At 35.1% G+C, this 21,620-nt stretch overlaps 2 protein-coding genes and 1 long non-coding RNA gene across 3 annotated transcripts; all 3 read right to left on the reverse strand.

Moving 5' to 3' along the window:
• Positions 1 to 186: 186 nt before the first annotated feature.
• On the reverse strand, positions 187 to 4,429 carry LOC123662768. The gene is made up of 4 exons (XM_045597568.1): positions 2,432 to 4,429; positions 2,157 to 2,235; positions 1,841 to 2,038; positions 187 to 380 (listed from the first exon to the last, which is right to left on the reverse strand). Exons 1-4 carry the CDS (start codon positions 4,427 to 4,429, stop codon positions 187 to 189), a joined length of 2,469 nt encoding a protein of 822 aa, XP_045453524.1.
• LOC123662769 lies at positions 4,229 to 6,369 on the reverse strand. The gene is made up of 4 exons (XM_045597569.1): positions 6,342 to 6,369; positions 6,028 to 6,252; positions 5,434 to 5,787; positions 4,229 to 4,768 (listed from the first exon to the last, which is right to left on the reverse strand). Exons 1-4 carry the CDS (start codon positions 6,367 to 6,369, stop codon positions 4,749 to 4,751), a joined length of 627 nt encoding a protein of 208 aa, XP_045453525.1. The 3' UTR covers positions 4,229 to 4,748.
• A 6,798-nt stretch (positions 6,370 to 13,167) lies between these two features.
• Positions 13,168 to 13,818, reverse strand: LOC123663010. The gene is made up of 2 exons (XR_006744599.1): positions 13,781 to 13,818; positions 13,168 to 13,354 (listed from the first exon to the last, which is right to left on the reverse strand). It is a non-coding gene; the product is annotated as an uncharacterized LOC123663010 (long non-coding RNA).
• Between the last annotated feature and the right edge of the window lie 7,802 nt (positions 13,819 to 21,620).

The following is a 21,620-nucleotide window of genomic DNA, read 5'->3' on the forward strand; positions in this document are numbered from 1 at the left end:
TACCGTATTTATTTTTCTCCGTATCGGGTAGGTCTGCAAAGTTCTCATTCATTATATGGCAGATCTCAAACCAAGCTTTTAAACTTTTACGCTTGTCTTTATATATTTCCAAAGTTTTGTCCCATAACACTTCTCTGTCCTCCACTAAACTTATAAACGTTTCGTAATCAAAACTATCCATGGTAATTAATTAACAAGTTCACGCACGTGCACGACGCGGCCGGTAATGGAATGAATCAAACAAACAAGGAGGGAGGGGAACGCGCGCGGTGGCGGCGCGGCGGCGACGCGGTGGCGGGCTTCGCGCGACTCGTATCTACAGTGTAATTGCGCGGCGTCGGCGCGGCGACGGCGCGGTGACGGCATCGTGTGCAGGAACGCTTATGGGAGAGTTAATTGAGTGGACTGAATTTTTTTTATTGATAGGCAGGAAGAAAGTAAACACACTAATCACTGAATTTTTAATTGCTTAGAGATTATAAGCAAATTGGTACAAAAATCAAACACACGGTTACACGTTACATCGAAAAAGGGAAGTAAAAAAAAGGAATTGACACCTCGAGGTATTGCCAGTATTAATTTAAATTTTTATGTTGTTGCCAACATAAGCTGCGGCCTCGAGAAACAAATTTCAATCAAAAAGGAAAAATTAACTAGTTACAAACAACATGTTAACTGTCTGCAAACGACATGATTAACGTTACATTATAAATCAATGCATGTGTACACATCGAATAAACATGTACATAGATTTGAATCTATACTCTATTAGGTTTCTAGATATAAGTTACAGTAAGTATACAATTTTAAGTTACATTTAAATACATTCCAGGTAAGTAGGCAATAATTATCATTGTATGTTTGCTTACACAGGTATGTACATCTACTTTGATAATTAATAGTACAATAATTTGTTCTTATATCATTTTAACTGCTTACACATCAATATAACAAATTCTTACAACTTTAGTTTATAGTTTTTACTTACACAGTATAATATAAGAATTTTTTTTACAATAATTATAACTTTTGGTTACACAGTAATATGATGAAATAATAACATTTTGATAACGATGATATAAAAAATACAAAATTACACTTTGGAGTAACACAAGATCCTTTTTACATTTATCACTACATTAGATATTAGATTATTATAATATTTTAGCTAATACTATAGTTTACACTGTTAATGCTATATACTTGTAAAATAAAATACCAAAAAAACAATTGGACATCTATAATTTAAACATCTATAGGTAATAGGCAAATTTTTGTTATTGACCTATTATGAACGTGACCATTGGGAGTTTTAAGTTCAACAGTTCTGACACAACCATCTTTTCCAGGAAAAGTACCTGTTACTCTAGCCATGGACCAGTGGAGAGGTGACGTGTTGTCATCACGCAGTAGTACTAAGCTACCTACATTTATGTTTGACTTAATGCCGCGCCATTTTGGCCTGCTTTGCAACAAAGACAGATAATGCTTACTCCAGTACCTCCAAAAGTTTTGCTTCATTTGAACGGTTAATGACCAGAATTTTAACAAGTTTATTGGTCTATCTTTGACGTCATGTTCTGGGTATGTATTAAGAGAGCACCTGTTAGAAAATGTCCTGGGGAAAGATACGAAAAATCATTAGGATCCGCAGAAACGGCAGTCATTGGCCTTGAATTGAGGATGCCTTCTATTTCGGTTAAAACAGTATTTAGTTGTTCGTATGTTAGTAATGCCTTACCGACTATTCGCTTAAGATGGTGTTTGGTACTTTTAACACCACTTTCCCAAAGTCCTCCAAATATTGGGCTGTAACTTGGTATAAAGTGAAAATTAATACCTCGCACCGATGCGAAAGATTGCACTTGATATTGATGACTCTGAGAATTTTGCAATCGGTACAATTCATCCAATTGGTTCCTTGCCCCCTTAAAGGTAGACCCATTATCGCAGTGTACATCACTGGGCAGGTTTCGTCTCGCGATAAAGCGTTTGAAACAAGCGAGGAATGTATCAGTTGTTAGATCGGGAGCGAGCTCTAGATGAATTGCTTTCGTTACAAAACATACAAATAAAACAATGTAACCTTTTCCTATTAATGGTTTCCTAATACGACTGTTTTTTACTGAGACCGGCCCAGCGAAGTCAACACCAACCTTCTGAAACGGGCGGCATGCATGGACTCGATGCGTAGGCAAGGAACCCATTAGTTGAGTTGTAGCGACAGCCTTCAATCTGAAACAGGTTACACATTTATAGATTATCTTTTTTATTGTACGCAATCCATCTATGATCCAAAATCTTTGTCTGAGGGAAGAAAGTAATAGCTTTTGCCCTGCATGCATTAACTTTATATGTTCATGTCTAATTAGCAAAGCAGTGATTTCTGAGCCTTTAGGTAATATTGCTGGATGTTGGCTTGTGTACCTACTCGCATCAAACCATTCGCATCTAGAAAAGGAGTCAATGCCTTTAAATTACCTGTTAGCTCTTTTTGAGACTTAAGAGATTTAATTTCAGTTGAAAAATATTGCTCTTGTTCATGTTTAACTATCATCATCAGTGATCTATTAAGTTCAAAGGCCTTTAAGAAGCCTTGTTGCTTATTGGCTTGCGGTTTGATATTTTTGCAAAATCTTATTACATATGCAAGCACACGAGTCATTTTGTTTATACTAGAAAACTTTTTTAATCTTTCAAATATACTGGAATCAGTTGTGGTAGCGGCGGCACACAAAATGGTATTATCGGTCTTTAAGTCAGACAATTGTGTTGGCACTGCTAACACAGCTGATGATTGAAAGGTATGACTTTTGTTTTGTAAGAAGGGTGGGCCATGCCACCACAAATTGTGTTCCTTAAGCTCATGGGGCTGAAGACCTCTGCTAAGGCAATCAGAAGGATTGTCCTCAGTATTTACATATTGCCAATGGCAGTTCTCTGAGAGCTCCCTTATTGCTCTGACTCTATTTGCAACATAGGTTTGTAACTTTGCGTCATCGGTTCTCAGCCACGCCAAAGCTATCTGAGAGTCAGAGAAGAGGTAAGTTTTATTAATATTTATTTTGTTACTAAGAGTATTGAGTACTTTTTTACATAGCTTAGCAAGTAATAGCGCTGCGTTCAACTCTAGCCTAGGTATTGTTAGCTTTTTTCGGAGTGGATTAATCCTTGACTTTGAACATAGTAGCTGTACGAGTACATTATCTTGAGCGTCAATAGATCTTAAGTATAAGCAGCACCCGTAAGCCACGGAGGAGGCATCAGCGAAACCTATCAGCTGTGTGGTGATGGAATTGGATAATTTAACACAACGAGTAATGCTAAGTGGCTCCATCTGTGTCAAGCTCTTAGTAAAATTGACCCAAGTATGTCGTATGTCATCTGGGGGAGTAGAGTCCCAACCAGTATTAGTAGCCCACAACTTTTGCATAATTACTTTTGCATGTACAAATATTGGCCCAATAAGTCCTAATGGGTCATAGAACTTACTTATGTAACTAAGTATATCACGTTTCGAGTCATTTCGACTAATATATGAATCGGGGCATGTACTTTTGAAAACATCTTTTTCAATATCAAATGTGATACCTAATGTTTTTACATAAATTTCATGCTTTTGCAGGTCTAGTTCATTTAAGTTTTGACAATTTTTATTAACATTTTTAAGGACTGAATTGCAGTTGGATGCCCACTTGTGGAGTTCGAACCCTCCTAGGGAAAGTAATTGAATTAATTCAGTTTGCATACGGAGCAGTTGTTCTTCTGAACAGCTGTTTGCCAATATGTCATCTACATATGTATTGTTTTCTAAAATTGAAGATGCTAGTGGAAACTGATCTTTATACCTGGCAGCGAGCTCTATCAAACAACGAGTGGCTAGGTATGATGATGATTTTAGCCCATAAATGACAGTCTTAAGTTGTATACATCTAATATCTTGTTCGGGAGATTCGCTCCATAAAATGTTTTGTAGTGGCCTATAAGATGGATCCAAATCAATACACCTAAACATCTTTTTTATATCGCAGATAAAGAAATAACTTTCTAGTCTGAATGCAATAAGTATATCAAAAAGATCCTTTTGCACCACTGGACCGTTGAGTAAAATATCATTCAAAGATATTTTTTTATTAGTTTGCATCGATCCATCAAAGACAGCTCTAAGTTTGGTGGTGACAGCATTTTGTTTAATTACTGCATGGTGTGGTAGAAAATAAACTGGGTCTTTAGACATATCATAGCTATTTATATCGCAGTATTCACCATGATTTAGTTCTACATATTGATCAATAAAATTTTTATACTGATAGAAAAGAGTTGGATCCATATGTAGTCTTTTTTCTAAGTTAAGAAATCTTGTGTAGGCCAAATGAAATGATTCCCCTAGCTCAAAGTTAACTTGTTGTAATGGAACTTTAATAGGCATGGTAACTTGAAATTTATTATTCTCTAGTTTAGTAGTTTCATTAAAAAGTTTTTCACAAAATTCATGCTCTGGTAATTTTTCATGAAATATTTCAGGCACCTGTTCAGTTGTCCAAAAAGAACTCAAACAATCACTCAAACTATCATTACATTCGTGACAAAATAAGGATACAACCTTGTTAGCTTTTTTATTGTTAATTGCTGCACTGCTACTGCGACCAGCAACAATATATCCGAAGGATGTGTGAACTACGATTGGTACATTGGAGTGCAGAGTATCCACTGTTGCAGGACGCTGGCCAGTGGGACAAGCTTTCCCTTCAGGCTGTGGTAGCAGGACCTGGAAGAATACATCTGCTCCTAGTAAAAGATTCACATCATCAGGTTTATTAAAGCTTTCATCAGCCAATTTGCAGTTTACAGGGAATGTTAGTTTTGAGATGTCTATCGGTTCTTGTGGCAATTTGGTTGTAATATTTTTTACAACATGACAGTTGACATTGACCTTGAAGGGGTAGACAATAGAATGCACATCAAGTCGTATGCTTCGGTCAACTGTTTGTTCCGCATTTGTAATACCTACTATAGTTGTGTTACTAGTGTTTGTATTCATGCTTAGTAAATCAACAACCTTTTGTGTGACAAAAGAAGCTTGTGACCCGCTGTCAAGCAGTGCCCTAGTATAAATTATTGTACCCGACTGAGATATTAGCTTAATGCGTGCAGTAGGCAATAAAACATGACCATGCGAAGCACTCTCTTGTCAAAACAAGAGAGTGACAGAGGGCGTTAGGGATGCTTGTTTAGAGTTGTTAAAGCTATTTTGATGCAGCAGAGTATTGTGCTCCTGTTTGCATTCCGCACATCTAAAATGGAATTTGCATTTGTATTTATGTGGAGACAGACATGTCTTGCATAATTTGTTAGCAATAGCGAACTCCATGGGCTTGCTTGGTGCTGCCATTTTAAAAGAGGGACATTGAAAAAGCTTGTGTGCACACTTACAATAGATGCATGTTGCAGAAGCAGGATTTGCAGCTACGGCGTGACTGGCAAGCCGCTGTGGCTGTTGCTTCTGTTGTGTGAAGCTGCTCCCCGTTGAGAAGTTGTCCAGAGCTAGTGCTCGTTTTTCTAGGTAACTCAAAAACTCTTTAATAGTGGGACGAGACTTGTTATCCCTGTCCATCTGGAAAGCTCGACTGGAAAAGGAGTCTAGCTTCCGGGATAAAATACATACAATAATGCTGTCCCAGGAGTCTACTGGTTCGTCCAGGTTTCTGAGTGCAGCCAGATGTTGCTTCACCTCCGAAATCATATTTCGCAGAGTTGAAGTTGTTGACTTCGTCATAGAAGGTAAATCTAAAAGTGTGTAAACATGCTCGTGAACTATTTTAGTTTTATTATCATATCTTTCCTGCAAAAGTTTTATAGCCTCAGTGTAACTTTTATCTTGCAAGGGCAGATTGTTAATTAATGCATGCGGTTCCCCACTTAAAAGACCTTTCAAATAATAAAGTTTTTGCACTGGTGTTAAAGAAATGTCATTGTGTATCATTGCATTGAAAATATTAATAAATTCGTAATACTCTGTGTACTTACCAGTGAATGTAGGTATGACTACATTAGGAAGCTTTATTTTGGAGGTACATGGAGTAGCTGTCCGCAATGCAGACTTATTTAACAAAGTATTTAGTTTGGTTACTAGGTCTAGATAGGTGTCCTCGATTATACTAGAATCTTCAGAGTCATTTATATCGACAGCTAGTATTTTGATGCAATATTCATTATATTCAGAAAAAACAGATTCTAGTCTGGCTAGTGACGCTTAATTTTTTCCGGGGTAGCGTCATTGTAGCCATCTGTATCCACGTTCTTTTTCAATTTTGTAATGGACGCCTTTGCGTAACCCCTACCGGCCACCAAAGCTTTTAATTCTGCCATAGTACCTATTCTACTTATTACAATAACTTATATAGTATAATGAATTGTAACGATTTACTATTGCTAAAAAAACTTTTACAGTCTCTAAATGTGATAATAGAAATTAGTAACACAACACACTTTTAGTTGACTCACGATCAAAAGGATTGTACAAAATGGCGGGATTCGTTCGTCGTCGTGGCGTCGTTGCGCTTGCGATGCGTTGCGAGGATAGCCGAAGGATGCCGAAGCGTAGCCGAAGGATGACGAAGCACAGCCGAAGGACGCCGACGCACAGTCGAAGGCAGCTGTCTCGCTCGCACAGTCGCCGGGACGCTCGCCTCGCGATTGGATCGTGGGATGACGTAGTATTTCCAACTGAAGAAACTTGCTTGTAATTGGTTGTTGTTGCGCGAAGTGAAGTTTGCGCGCAGTGGCAACAACTTGAGAGTACCAATTTGTCCAATGAGCGATCAGATAAAACTTGCAGCGATTGGTTATCTATCAATATTGATTGCGCGCGATATTTAAAAATGAAGCGCACGATTGTCTCTCGATAGGTTGCGAGATCGATTGAAGATACAATATGGCTGACTGACCTTAATGACCTTTTCTTCTCTAAAAATTGATGACTTTTTGCAGCGATGAATCGACAAATGCGAAGATTTTTTTGAGTGCGTGTAATCGAAATTTCCTTTTAAAATGCTTCCTCTGCTGACTCCTTTGCGATCGCCGAAAAATCCTGCGTGGTTTGCGTGGTAGCACGAAGACACGTGGCTGCGCCGCTGTATTAGGGATTATATTACCTTTTCTTGCAGGGCACAGGGTATTGCGCGTTATTTGCGTGGTAGCACGGAGACACGCCGTTTTTCTTCTTTAGACGGATCGATAGGACCACTTTTTCTTTTAGACGGATCGAAGGACCAATTTTTTTATGGCGTGACCATAAAAAGCGTAATGGGAGAGTTAATTGAGTGGACTGAATTTTTTTTATTGATAGGCAGGAAGAAAGTAAACACACTAATCACTGAATTTTTAATTGTTTAGAGATTATAAGCAAATTGGTACAAAAATCAAACACACGGTTACACGTTACATCGAAAAAGGGAAGTAAAAAAAAGGAATTGACACCTCGAGGTATTGCCAGTATTAATTTAAATTTTTATGTTGTTGCCAACAATTATCACTATTTATTATTAGATACATACCTGCTTTTTTCCCTTCGCCGCCACGAGAAATGTTAACATTGCATAATAAACAAATAGCTTACTTATTACTTTCACTGTTTATATCAAAGTATTCTCATAAAGGCGATTTTTTGTTCTTCTTCACCAATGCCATTTCTGGTTGCTAAATCTTTTAGAATTATGTATATTATATAAATGTACTTCAAATAAGAGTACAAATAAAATTATAACCTAAAAACGATCACGCACGTGTCTGCACTGAATGCAATCGACACAATAATACAATGAACATAGATTATGTAAGTATTTTTCAATTAATGATACAATTGACAACTTCACTCATCAACGAAAACACCCGAATCGACCCGAGTCCACCCGATCATTCGCGCGCCGCCTACGCAAACGGCTAAGTTTCGCCGGGTATCCGGCGGCCGGATATTCGGCTATTTGGCCACATGGTCGGCCGAATATCCGGTATCCGGTATCCGGCCAAACTGCTATCCGTTTCATCTCTAGTTATAATTACTTAACAATGATTCATTTATAATTATTTCCTGAGGAAGATCTGCATTTGAACATTTCAAATTTGACTTTTCACTTTCTTTTAAGAGAAAGTCTAATGATTGGAAATATCGATGGCTCCTAAGTATACTGAGTCAACTAACAACTTTTGATAATTTAATTTTTTAAGATATTAATAACATTTACTTCATTTCCTGTCTACCTATGTAACAAAAAAATAAAGTTATTAAAAGTAGAGTTGACTCAGTATACTCCGGAGCCATCGATATGATGCCATATCATCTTCAGTTTGTTTTTACAGATTGTGCACAGCAAAAATTATTAAGTAATAGAGATTTATAGGCTCCTTCAAAATTTATAGAATTTGGCGACACATTTCTCACCCCTAGACTTCTAACATTTCCAAAAAAGTTTTCGATTGGATCTTGATTGAAATTCCTGGTAAGCATAGTGTCAAAGCCATATTTTTGATTTAAAATTTTCCACAGTGCTTGCATCCCTTCTAATATCTTAGCAAGCGTACATGAAAGCGCGATAGGGCGGTATCCACAGGGATCGGTAGAGAGTTTTCCCGTCTTAAGAATTGGCAAAATTACTTGAGTTTTCCATTCCTCAGGAGGAATTCCAGTCAAATAAATGGCATTAATAACATCCAAGACAATTTTTTTAGTTGATGGACCACTTTTAACAAAACAGGAATATGGTATGCCATCAACCCCAGGAGAGGAGTCTTCAAGGGACCCTAGTACCAACTGAAATTCCTCCCAAGAAAATGGGGAATCAAAACTTTCTGAAGTAGAAAGGGGAATAGAGGAAAAAAATTCAGATTCTTCTAAGGAAGGAACATAAGGAGGAGCCAGTCTTTGTGCAAAGGAGTTTAGCCACAGTGATGGATCATTTGATATAGGGACATTGGATGAGAATGATCCACGGAATTTTCTTATATTTCTCCATACTAAAGAAGGAGAGGATGATGGAGATAGAATTTCACAAAAGTGTCTCCAACTAAGTTTTTTCTTTTGTAAAAATAATCTGGTTGTTGCGGCAGCTACATTTTTATATTTCATAAAGTTTTCTAGAGTCATAGAAGCTGAATATATCCGTTCTGCCTCTTTTCTACTCTTGCATGCTTTTGAACACTCACTATCCCACCAGGGTGGGGAGGAAATCCTTGTACTCCCTACATTTTGAGGTATACACAAGTTGGCACTGAGCAGACAATTTTTAAAATTATTATAAAGAGAGTGAACATTATAAATATTTATAGGGGGGAAATTTTGGATTTCAGCATCAGTAGTTGAGTAAAAAAGTGACCAATCTGCCTTAGATAATTTGTATTTCAATCTGGGAGAGTTGGGTAAAGAAACAGGTAATGATGACAATGAAATGGAAACAACAATCGGGAAGTGATCACTTCCAAATGTATTTTGGAGGATGTTCCAAGTAAGAGGAGAAGACAGGGATGGAGTGCATATGGATAAATCTACTGCACTCTTTGGATTTTGAGCGGAGGAAACTCTGAGTAGGAGATCCATCATTAAGTATCACCAAATTTAAATTATCTATAAAATCAAGAAAGGAGGAAAAAAGTTGGTCACAGTAATAGGAACCCCAGCTAGTATGGTGAACATTAAAATCACCTAAAATAAAAATGGGAGGAGGAACAGAGGAAATAATAGTTTCAAGCTCAAACAGAACAGTCACATTTGGATCAGAAATGTACACAGAAAGAAAAGATATATTCATAGCGCGGACAGCAACTATGTTTAGTCCTACACTATGGGAAGGAAGAGAGATATAAGAATAAGTGGTATTACCGGAAACCAAAATGGCAACACCACCTTTACCATCATCTCTATCGTCCCTGAAACATGAGTATCCCCGGACCCCAAAATGAGACCCAGGTCTTAACCATGTCTCCTGAACGGCAAAGATAAGTGGTTTATAATAATTAGCAAAATAAATGAGACTTTGTTTTTTATTTCTAATGCTACGACTGTTCCACTGAATTACGTTGTGCGCCATTGCTTTGTGACAAGGAAATTAAGTTGGATAATGTGGTCATGAGGTTGTTCGGTAGACCGGTGTCACTAAACCGGGAGACTAAGTTAATGACTATAGAGAGTAATTGTTCAATGAGATTATCGTTTGGTGAAATATTGTTGGGATTTGATGTCTTACTGTCAGGGTATGCTAAACCGTTTTGGGTATTAGTTTGAAGAGTTTGAATTATATCATAGTGTGCCTGTCTGTCATAACCTGGGAGTGGAGGAGGAATAGGGCGACGAGGAGAAAATGTAGTTTTGCGATAAGAAGTAGTAGTGGGAGTGGGTCTAATTTGTCTGTCAGGAGTTGAAGGAGATGAAGAAATAGATGAGAGTCTAGTTACATCAGCAAATGATTTTTTAACTTGAGGAAATCTGGCAGATGCTTCCAAATAGGAAATGGATTCTTGGGACATCACTACTTTAATTGATTTCTGCCTTAAGTGTTCTGGACATAAAGGGTCATTTGCTGGATGATTTCCTGAGCAAAATAAACATGTTGGGGTTTGAGTGCAACTTTCTCCATCATGCATTTGACCACATTTAAAACATCTAGGTTTGGATCTACACTGGGATTTGATATGACCAAACTGGCAGCAATAATTGCACTGTATAGTGGGAAGTACATAGGTTTCCACAGGAAGGGAGTTGAAGAAAAGATAAACATGTTTAGGAAGCCTTTGTCCAGAGAATGTTATGACAACAGATTGGGTAGGTATCCAAACAGGTGTGTTATCATTAAACGTTTTTCTACTTAGTCTCCGGGCTCGAATAACCTTACCATATCCATCAGGGACAACTAACTGTGACACAACATCTTCCATTGACCACTCAGTAGGAATGGTGCGAACTACTCCCATACGTGAGACACTATACATGGGGATAGAAGTTACATATCCTCCTGATGATAATACTGACAGTTCAAGGAAAGAGTTTGCATCTGAAGCAGTTTTAAATTGAACTGATAATCTGTTCCTTCCTACACGCTTAATACCATCCAGCATAATGTTTTGAATGTTATTTTTAAATAAAAAATGTCCAAATTGTATTGGTCTTAGTATTGTGCCAGAATTGGGTTCTTGCTCTATTTTAGAAATATGCACTACAAAGGGTCCAACATCCTCTGTAGAATATTTATTTTTCTCCTTGTCAAATTCAGGATTTGTGAAACTAAGTTGGACGGAAGGTGTGACATTATGTGGGTTTATTACAGTTTTTTTTGGATTTTGTGATGTTAAGGTGTCGGAATTTGGACGTTTGCGCCTATTTTCTGTATCCACCTCCTTGTTGGATGTAGATGTTATTGGTGGAACATAACTTCCACCAGGATCTGGGGGTTCGTCATCCATTATTATACATAAAACTACAAAATACTTACGTTAAAACAACACACACAAAACCTTCACCAAATCTTGGTATAGAAAAAGGTTCCTCCCTCGCTAACTTCCAGTTTAATTATAAAATTAATGAATTTGTAAGGACTGGATACATGTATTTACAGATGACTCAAAATTAACCCAGGAGGGATGTATTGGGTCAGCAGTGTGGATTCCTAAATTTAATGTGGTGCTAAATTTTAAATTGCCTCCACATTCTTCTGTTTTTACTGGTGAACTATTCCAAGTATATATTTACTATTGTATTTTTATATATCTTTGTGTGTTTTTGTCTTAGGCAAGTTAACTTTTCTTTCAGGCAAACTTGTGCGGGAATTGGAACCGAACTTGTACTCCCACTATAACTCCAAATAAAGCAAAGTTTAAATACTCTGATATTGGCAAATCCGCAAGGGAGCCATTTTAAGAATAATAATAATAATGCATCCCTTCAATTGTTTTTATCAAATTATTTATACTTGGTACTTTACGCTCGATCAATCGAATTTTACTTTTTTCATGTTTAATGATGAATTTCCACAAAATTCATATTTTTTAAAAATACAATCGCATCTTGCCAAAGTTTATAATGAGGAGAGTTCCATTTCACTCCTGCTCTATAAATTTTCCCATTTAAAACATTAAATCTCTTGGAGTTCAAGGAATCAAAGAGTTTATCCATTAATAGCATGAAGAGTATTAATGCACGACATTCTGGATCTAATTTACCAGCATCACAAAGATGTTTAACAGCAACAGCAACACTATGGCTAAATAATTGGGCAGCTAGTTTCACTTTCATTTTATTTATTTTATCGTGTATAACATGCTCTTCTGTGAATTTTTGGAGGATCTTAAGCTCGCCATATAATCTGTCACTTTGATATAGCTTAATAAAGTACTCCCATTTGATAATTTTTTCTTTTTTGTCATTTGGATCAATGTATTTAAGATTTTTAGACATTAAATTATTTCTAATGCCTTTAATAAGATGTGGGACATCATACAGTGGGATGACACTATGCTGGTCAATTACAAATATATTAGTTCTCCATGCTTTACCATTTCTTAAATATATCGCTTTTGTGTCTTCAATTAAACTATCAATAGCACCGACATTAACAGCACTTTGGTCACATACTGTTGCAAGAACATGAAGTCCTGTATTATTAACAGCTTTTACGACAGTTTTAATTACGCATTTAAGTTCATATTTTGTCATATTTTGACTAAAGTAAAATGCTACAGGTTGCTTAAATTGTTTTTTTACTCCATGCACCATAAATGTAAGCACATAATCAGCAATTTTTTTATTTCCAAAGGAATCAAATCCTTTTAGCGTGTCATTTTGAGCATCAAAATGGATTTGCGGATTTATATGCATTTCATCGAAAATTAAGGTGCACAATCGTTCATCATGAGACATTTTGCTGACGTTGATTTTCATGTTTTGAAAAACAGGTTTGTTAATGCCTGGACTTATTTTTATTTTTCCAAGTAGGTTCCTTAAAGTTTTTGCCGCAGGTAAAGCGAAACACTTAGATAGAAGTGAATATGACTTAGGGCTTCTTTTAAATAGAAGCCCTAAGTCCTAGTCAAGATAACGGTAGCACTTTTTCTGACATATGAAACCTGTGACCCTTGGGTTTTATCTTACTCTCGCGGAACTGTATATTTGTAAATAATTTTGCTGGCAATCTCATTTTACTTGTCACTTTTTGCAAAGCTAGTGAGTTACTAAGTTTCTCTGCATTGTCCAATCGGGTTCTAAAATTGTGGCACCTTTTTCTTAATCGGATGATTTCTTGTTTTAACTTTCTTATATCTTTTTGGGTTTGGTTAAACACCAAACATTTCTGGACAAATCTTTTGGGACCTGTAATGAAAAATAATGTTCATGTAAGCACTTAATGAAAGTTTAAGTAATGCATAATATATCTATATACATATTAATACGTGAAGCAAAAACTTTGTACCTCTTTTTACAAAAATTGCACGGACGGAGGAGTATGAAATTTTGCACAAGTATAGTTTACATTGAAAAGGAGACACTACCATGTATTTGACACACACATACACACACATATACATATACTATTTTGAATTTTCTTTATTGTTAAAGTATGTGTCATGTGTCAAATTGAAAATTTTAAAAAAGGTTTTACTATAATATTATTTTATATTATTTAAATTATTTTTTGGTTTCTTTATTTAAAGTTTTAATTATGGTCGAATTTGGACCACTGGTCCATCACTAGTTACTTTAAAAGCCTATTTGTCTAGATTAGTATTGTGTTTTTACCTGATGGAAGCGATATCCGAGCTGTGGATGGTGATTGGCATTCACCTGTTGACTGGCAGCAATCAATGTTTCTGGAAATAACAAAATATAACGTTTTATTAGAGTATAATTATAGGACTTTTCATTATTATATCCAATGATAGCGTGATGTGCAAACCCTTTATTTCGACACCAACAATTTATACTACGCCAATTCGATTTTTCGATAAGTTTGTTTTTTAATGCGAACTTGATAAAATGTGTTTTTATATGTAATAAAAAAAATTGTTAAAATTGCGATGAATAAATTGACTATTAAAGATACCAAATTTCAAATAAGTTTCTTAATTAATATAAAAGGTATCACGTTTTTCCCTTTTATAAGTCTCTATTGTAAAGTTCATTTTTAAGAGTTAGCTTAGTATAAATTGCTGGTGTCGATTTTATAGTCACACTAGCTTTTGTCCGCACCTTAGCTCAAAACTGAATATGATTTATTTTGATTTTTGGTTCCAAGCTTTACAGCAATGATGGTCACGGGAGAGACTAAGATGTAAGAGGTCTCAAAGGTATTATATAGCTGTTATAGACAGTCCACCCACAAAATTTATAAATGAAATGCATATATAGCAAAAGTGCCTTACAAATCTTGTTAATTCTAATTTTAAATAATTTTTATAAATTTAATAAATTTTATATTTGAATAAAGAATTATTATTTATAATCTATATTTTATGTTTAGCATTTACTATGGGTCCATAATTGTCAACCAGAAGGACACATTGACTTTGATGTGGATGGTGTTATATGAAGTAGATCCATCTCTATTTGTTTATCACCAACATGTGATATATCTGAAAATAGATACAAAAGATTTTTAATATTATTATGTTCATAAGAGTAGGTTGTGCTTGTGATATTGTATCACAAGTTTGGTTAATTTCAGCATCTGAGATACCATCCAATGGTGCACCTACTACATTGACCCACTGTCGAAATCGTTCTGGGAACTTAGATGGATTTGGAAAGTTGTGGATAGTAACTTCTGAAATGCAAAATATATATATTTATATATAATCACGCCGAATACATACAATAAAATAATTACAGTGAAAAAGTGTATCTTGTAGCTTTTAGCGTTGTTATCTTGTAGCTTTTCCTCTTGTTTATAATTTACTTGAAATGTAACAGAAAACGCCGCGTAACTGTAAAACTGAGATGTTAGTTTTATGCTATGTGTGGTGAATTTATCAACTCATATTGAAATATTTTCAACAATGAGGAAGAATTACCCCGCCTGTGCGCATGTTCCAAATCCAGGTTAATAGATCCCGTGCCCCGTGCACACGTCCATGTGCGAAAACAGGCAAAACGAGCCCATGACCCGTGCATCGTGCGAAATCTCACAGCCATTATGTTTTTACGTCTCATCTGCTGGCTGAACAATGAAATATTGTTGAAAAACCTACATTTTCAGTTTTTCGTTGGAACCACTATGTAGTTGTATGTATGGTATAAAAATTGACTATTCTCATTGAGTTTTTGTACATAAGAGATGATTTTTAAAATATACTTAAAATAAAATCTTGTCACACACCCAAAGACACAACGACTTAAGCTAGGCATAATTTCTTAGAAACTACACAACCGATCAATGAAAAAATTAAAAACTTAAACAGATATTCTACTTTTTTTCTCTAAACAAGTTTAAATTTTAAAATGAAGCGACTTGACAATATGTAACAACTTTCACAGTGTTAGTGTTACCACATAGTGATCCAATTCACGCATTTGATTAAATTTATATATATTTTTTTATACGTGCTGTTTTATTATAAATTATAATGAAATATGTCGATTTCAATATTTATTTTGTTATTAAAAGCAAAAACAGGATCTTTTATTTGTGTGACGTTATGCTTTTTTTTTTTAAAGCATAAATAGTGATTTTGCATGCAAAGTTAATTGGTGTGCGTGTATTGGACTGTTGAATTGACGAGTGCATACGTAGCGACATCTTTTGATAAGACTTGTAGTCGCTAAGCAAAAGTTTCGGGTCAAGATTAATAGATGACACTGCAAATTTTTATCTGTGGCCGATGTTCTAAGTTTCCAGCCTGTGATTAGAACTTTAAAATATGAAATTGACAGCTGAAAATTGAAAATTAACTGTATGTCTAAAGTGTTGCTATAAACGAAAATTTACCCGCGTTCATTATTGAGTAAAATGTGTCTCATTGTACTAGTAACCCACTAAACTATAACGTTAACAGTTTTTTTGATGGTGCAACCGCATAATGTCTAACGTAGCCATTACTCGTTATTGTTAGCGTTATTGTTAAATTTAACAGTTACAATAACTAGAGTTTTTGTGCAATTTACCCTTACTGATTAATTGATAAATGACAACCACTGACATGACAAACCACAGATCAAATAGAGTAGACAAACGTCGCAATGTACAGACGTAAACAAAATGGCGGCCTAAATCGGCCCGACCGAGCTACACATGTCCCCTCGGACTCAAAGTCATGGAGCATTATGCTCCATGCTCAAAGGGGACTTGACATCCGCGTATACCCGAAAGGGACAAATATAGAGTACTTCAAAACGCAGGGTTACCAGGTCATCAAAATTTTATTTTTTATTTTTTAAACACTGACGCATGACAGCTTCGTGGTATATTAAATCATCCTATCCTATCCATTAAGGACACGAATAAAGTATCGAAACTTTGTGGTATCGAGTACATTGCCATTCGATACCGATACTTTTACTCAATAAGTACTTTTTAGAAGGTATCGTATCGAACAGTTTTTTTCTTCTTCAGTATTTATACGATAATTTGAAGCGACGACCTTTTTTTTGGAAGCCGAAGATCAATTCGTCTAAGTATCGAGTACACAAAAGTAGAAGATAACTATCTGGAGTATCGATACTTTTGTTTCGATACTTATATGAGTATGATACTTTTTTTCGATCAATACTTTGTATTCGATACCGTATCCCTACTATCCATTATTTATCTATCCTATCCTATGCATTATGTAAAATTTTCATTTGTCTCAGGTCAGGTCGGTATTTAACAAATAAAACAACCTGTACAGTAATTACGTTCATTTATTGTCCTTTGAACAAAATAAGTTTTGTATAAATGTTTCTGATATTATCATTGTTATTTATGATTGTTTTGGTTACATAATGAATTTGCACATTTAAATACTTTTTACAAATCGCTTTTAACAAAAGCGAATAATGGGTCAGATCTGTAAAATGATAATCAGCCGAAAACAGTCTGAGCCCTACACATTTTTTCATACATTCCTGCAAGAGATGGTGTAAGAGATCCTTTTTTTTAAGCATTTTATTTTTTCTGCACACCTCTTCCGCTTTTTCACATAACTTAATTACATGTTTGGATGGATGACACAGTCCACCTTTATCTTTTCTAAATAAAAAGGTATTTTCTTACTTAGCAGGAGATCTTAATGTAGACAAATACTCCTCGCATTTTAACTGAGTCTCTAATTTTCTTACAACAAAACCTGCTATATAAATAATGACTTGCTTTGCGTATTCAGTCAGTCTTGAAGGATCAGCTATATAATCATGATCCTTAGGAACCACGACTTCGTTATCTTACGATTGTAAAATTTCTTCATCGTTGTCAATCAGGCGGTTGCGGTCAGTTGTATTATTTATTGCAACTTCAGGTCTGCTGTGAATTAAAATATTAATATCACTTAAGGGCACCCAGTTCCCTGTTGTAAGGTGTTTTAATTTGCCGTGAACTAGAAGTCTCTTAAAGGCTGATTTGAACTGAGTAGCTGTGGGATTGTTATTAAAGCCACCTTTTGCTCTAACCGCACTGAAAAAAATTTCCTAGTGATCTTGACTAAGCTTATAAGTTGATAAAAAATCAATCATTTCTGTTTTCACAAGATCTTCATACAAAAATAAAATTGTCTTGATGCAAATTAAGAAACCTAAAAATCCAGTCTTTCTGCTTGTTATCAGTACATTATCTGATCCTAGTTTTAACGATTTTATGTAAATATATGCATTTTCTAAATATTCTTTTATAACCTCATAGTTTTTTGATAATATTGGTTTTTTGTATCCATAATTCTTTAAATTGCGAGAATTCTTATGTCAAATAAAGTATTAAATTTGCGGATGAAATCTACTGTTGCATTACAGTTATTAAACTGTTCAAGGTGAAGATCCTCCCAACATGATTCAATTGCATCGGTAACTGAGTCACTAAATAACTGTGATGCTAGCCTCACTTTCATTATTTGCTTTTTATAATTTATGTGGGCATCTCTGAGCTTATTTCTTAGATGAAATCCTACATTTTCTTGAAGCTCGACCAGCGATTGGATGTAATTCTAGGATATTTAACCTTTCTCGCTGCTCAGAAATGTTTTGTCATCGAAAGTATTTCTTATTAATTTTAGAATATGTGACGGATCGGGGAATATGGCAACTTGTTTTCCATTGTATGTAAATACTGGGTTTATTACGTCGCTTTCAATATCACACCCCAGCAATTTGGCCATTGAAAAATTTGCTGGGCAACCGTCAAAAGTAACTGTTGCAATATCAAGGCCACATTCACTTATTAAGCTTATACATGTTTTGACTAGCGCAGCTTTCTGTTCAGCAGTAATTACGTTGATAAAAAAGTAACCTACTGGAAGTTTCCAGCTTCCATTAATACTAGTCAGCATGAAGACTAAAGCATCTTTGGCAATAGGTAAAGCATCACTTTCCAATAGGCTACCACAGTTGACATAACCTACGTAATTTTTTCCATTCTATTGGACAGATTTCGGATCATCGAAACACAAGCTGCATATCCATTTTCGCTCTGATTTGGCATTTTTTACTAGTAACTTAAGGGCTTCATGTGATTCGGCACAAAAGCCGGGTTCTCCTTCAACAGTTTCGTACCAACGTACCAATGTGCGAGCATGTGGTAGACATGTATTGAATGATTTTCTTACAAAATTGTAAGCACGTGGACTTATGAAATGTAAATTTAGCGCGAATTTCCGCACTTTAGGCATAGATGAAGTAAAAAAAAGTAGATAATGCGCGGCCTTTGTTGTTACTGAAGCCACAAAACTCGGCTCTTTCAAGTAAACACACGCGCTCACGCACACATATGCATCAAACTACGCTTATTTTCGTTAGTATCTCACAGGGCCTCGTACAGTAACTTTGCCTATAGAATGCCGTTCTTTTGTAATTAAATGGTGCAAAAACAATACCAAAGTGAACAAAAAGTCTGAAGAAATATCGTTTCACACGTAAGTACATACAAAACTTTATATTTTTTGTTATTCCAAAATAATATTGAGGTTATTCAGAACTTATAATTTCTATGCCCCAAATGACGTACCGAGGGAGTGTTACCAGTAATTCTTATTTCCATTAGCCCAAAATGCGGGTAAGTAAATTGTAGGCAATCATAGAAAAATAATTAAGTAGAAAGTGGACATCATTATTGTTTTTTTCTTTATCGTGTAATTTTATGTTTTACCTAAATTGAAGTCAATATGAATTTTTAACTCGTGTCTGTTTAAATTTGTGAATTAACTACTCATATTTTACTACTAAGTATCACGATTTTAGGTTTCCAACGAATATTTTAATAGGAGATAGATAGAATAGGTAGCTGCTGTGCGACTGAGCTGAAATGAACTATAACGACAGCCATCCTCATCTAGTGTGGTTTGTTCAAACCATTTTGATAAAGCTGACATGTACGGTACAAAACGTGGACTTCGCAGACTACCATCACGTATATACTACTACTTACTACTAGGTATTTTAATGGTGAATTTTTTGTTCTAGGACCTACCGGATGAGTCTAAAATTAGTCGTTAACCAAGATTCAATCTTTGATACACCTAGAAAACATAAACTAAGAGAAAAGTTAAAAAAAAAACAGGAACTTTATTTAAAAAAAATGTAAAAAAAAATTAAATCATTACAGCAAAGAATTAGACGTCTTTAAAATAGGAACTTTCCCTTCAGAGGAATCATCAAATACTTAAAAACGCAATTTTCATTGACACAGATTTATATAATTCATTAAATCAAAACATGGCTGCAATAGATTTATTTAACAATTTGAAGCAAAAAAAGGAGTAAATATATTTAAAACTATAAACAGATTTTTATTTTCGCATACCCATTTTACCTATATTAAATTAATTGTGTTTAATCCTATTTAATAAAATTTTCAGGGACTTTTTTTAAAAAGTGTCAACACTTCACTCACTCACACATATTTAAAAAAGTGGCTTCACTTTTTTGTTCTAAGTGCGTTATCTATTTTTTTTTTACTAGATCTATGACTTTAGGTAAAAACTTTGATTTGTTACTTCCTAAAAAATCTGTTTTTGTGGATCCATTGAAGACAAAAAATCTGCTGTTTCTTGATTTATAAGATTTTTGAATTGCAATTTATCTACGATAACAGAGAGCTTTGCGTTATTTTTTGCAATTCTTCGACATTTCGATCTCACCACAACTAATTTCTTTCTCCGTGACTCTGCCAACAATTTTTGTCGATTCAATTTTTTTATTAATTTCTTTTTTCGTGGTGTCATTGTCGGAGTCGTAAGGCTAAGATTTAGATTAGGTAAAATCGAATTTCGGGACCGTGGGGGGATGGGGGGTGGGTGGGTGGGGAACACTACCCCTGGTACCACTATCCCACCTCGGAACCCCATGGTTATGGAGATATCGATGGTTAAAGTTTTGAGGTTAGAAGAAGAATTTAAAGCTATTATTATACCTTTGAGCTCCGCGTCTGACTTCACCTTAGCTCCAACGCTGCGGGCAGTGCAATTCATGCGCCGTTTTGCAACTTTATAAGTTATTTTCGAACAGAAGTACGTAAAAATAATCTCGATTTCAAGATCAACAAACGATACAACTTGCGGTAACTATGCTTCGATCCGTAGCTTTAAGATGTTATATTCACATTTCGCACTTGATATTAGCATTTTAAACGTTAAGTTATTGTTTTTACACGATTTTTTTTAACAACTGAGAAATAGATGTTTTAATAAAAAATGACAGGCCACTTATCGTTTCGTTCTAAAACAATATACATTGTTTTTGTTTAAATAACTGTAAAGGCAAAAGTCTTACACCATACAGCCTTGTTTCATATTATATTTTTTAATTAAATATATTTTATTTTTAATTATTTACTGTTATAAACGAAAAATACTCAATATTTTAGTTCATTTTATATGACAATAAATAAATATAAAAATATGTTGAATATAGGTGTGTGGTGGTGTGTGTGTGGTAAAATTTTTTTTTATTATTTAAATACATACTTTTACTCTTTAAGTTATCATTCTTTTGAAATATACAATCTCAACAAACAATTGTGTAAAATATTCTATAGAACTAAAATAAATTTATAAATACCTATGTAGTTAATTTTCAAAATTTATGGTCTATAATTTTAAATTATAGTATCAAAATTAATTTATATTTAGTAACATTGCGTGCTAGAATATAGGTTTAGAAATTCGAAAAATACCCAAAACCGAATCGGAGCATCCCACTGTCCACGTGGTCTTGGTCTGTCCTACCCCTAGAGTGTTTTTTTTGTGTCGCGGAGGCGCGGAGGGAGGGCAGCCCTCGCCCGCCGTGCGAAAGCGCGCGAACGAATGCGGAACGGAGCATGAGTGAGCGTGCTTTCGCACGCAAGGGCGGAAGGGCTGCACTTCCCGCAGCGCCGGAGCCAAGCGTTCCTCTAACTTTAAAGGTGGTAGATTATTTTTTTTTGTAACAAAACTGTCTATAAACGATATAATTTTTAAATTAG

Source organism: Melitaea cinxia, chromosome 19 (assembly GCF_905220565.1).
Source record: "Melitaea cinxia chromosome 19, ilMelCinx1.1, whole genome shotgun sequence".
Classification (NCBI taxonomy): domain Eukaryota; kingdom Metazoa; phylum Arthropoda; class Insecta; order Lepidoptera; family Nymphalidae; genus Melitaea; species Melitaea cinxia.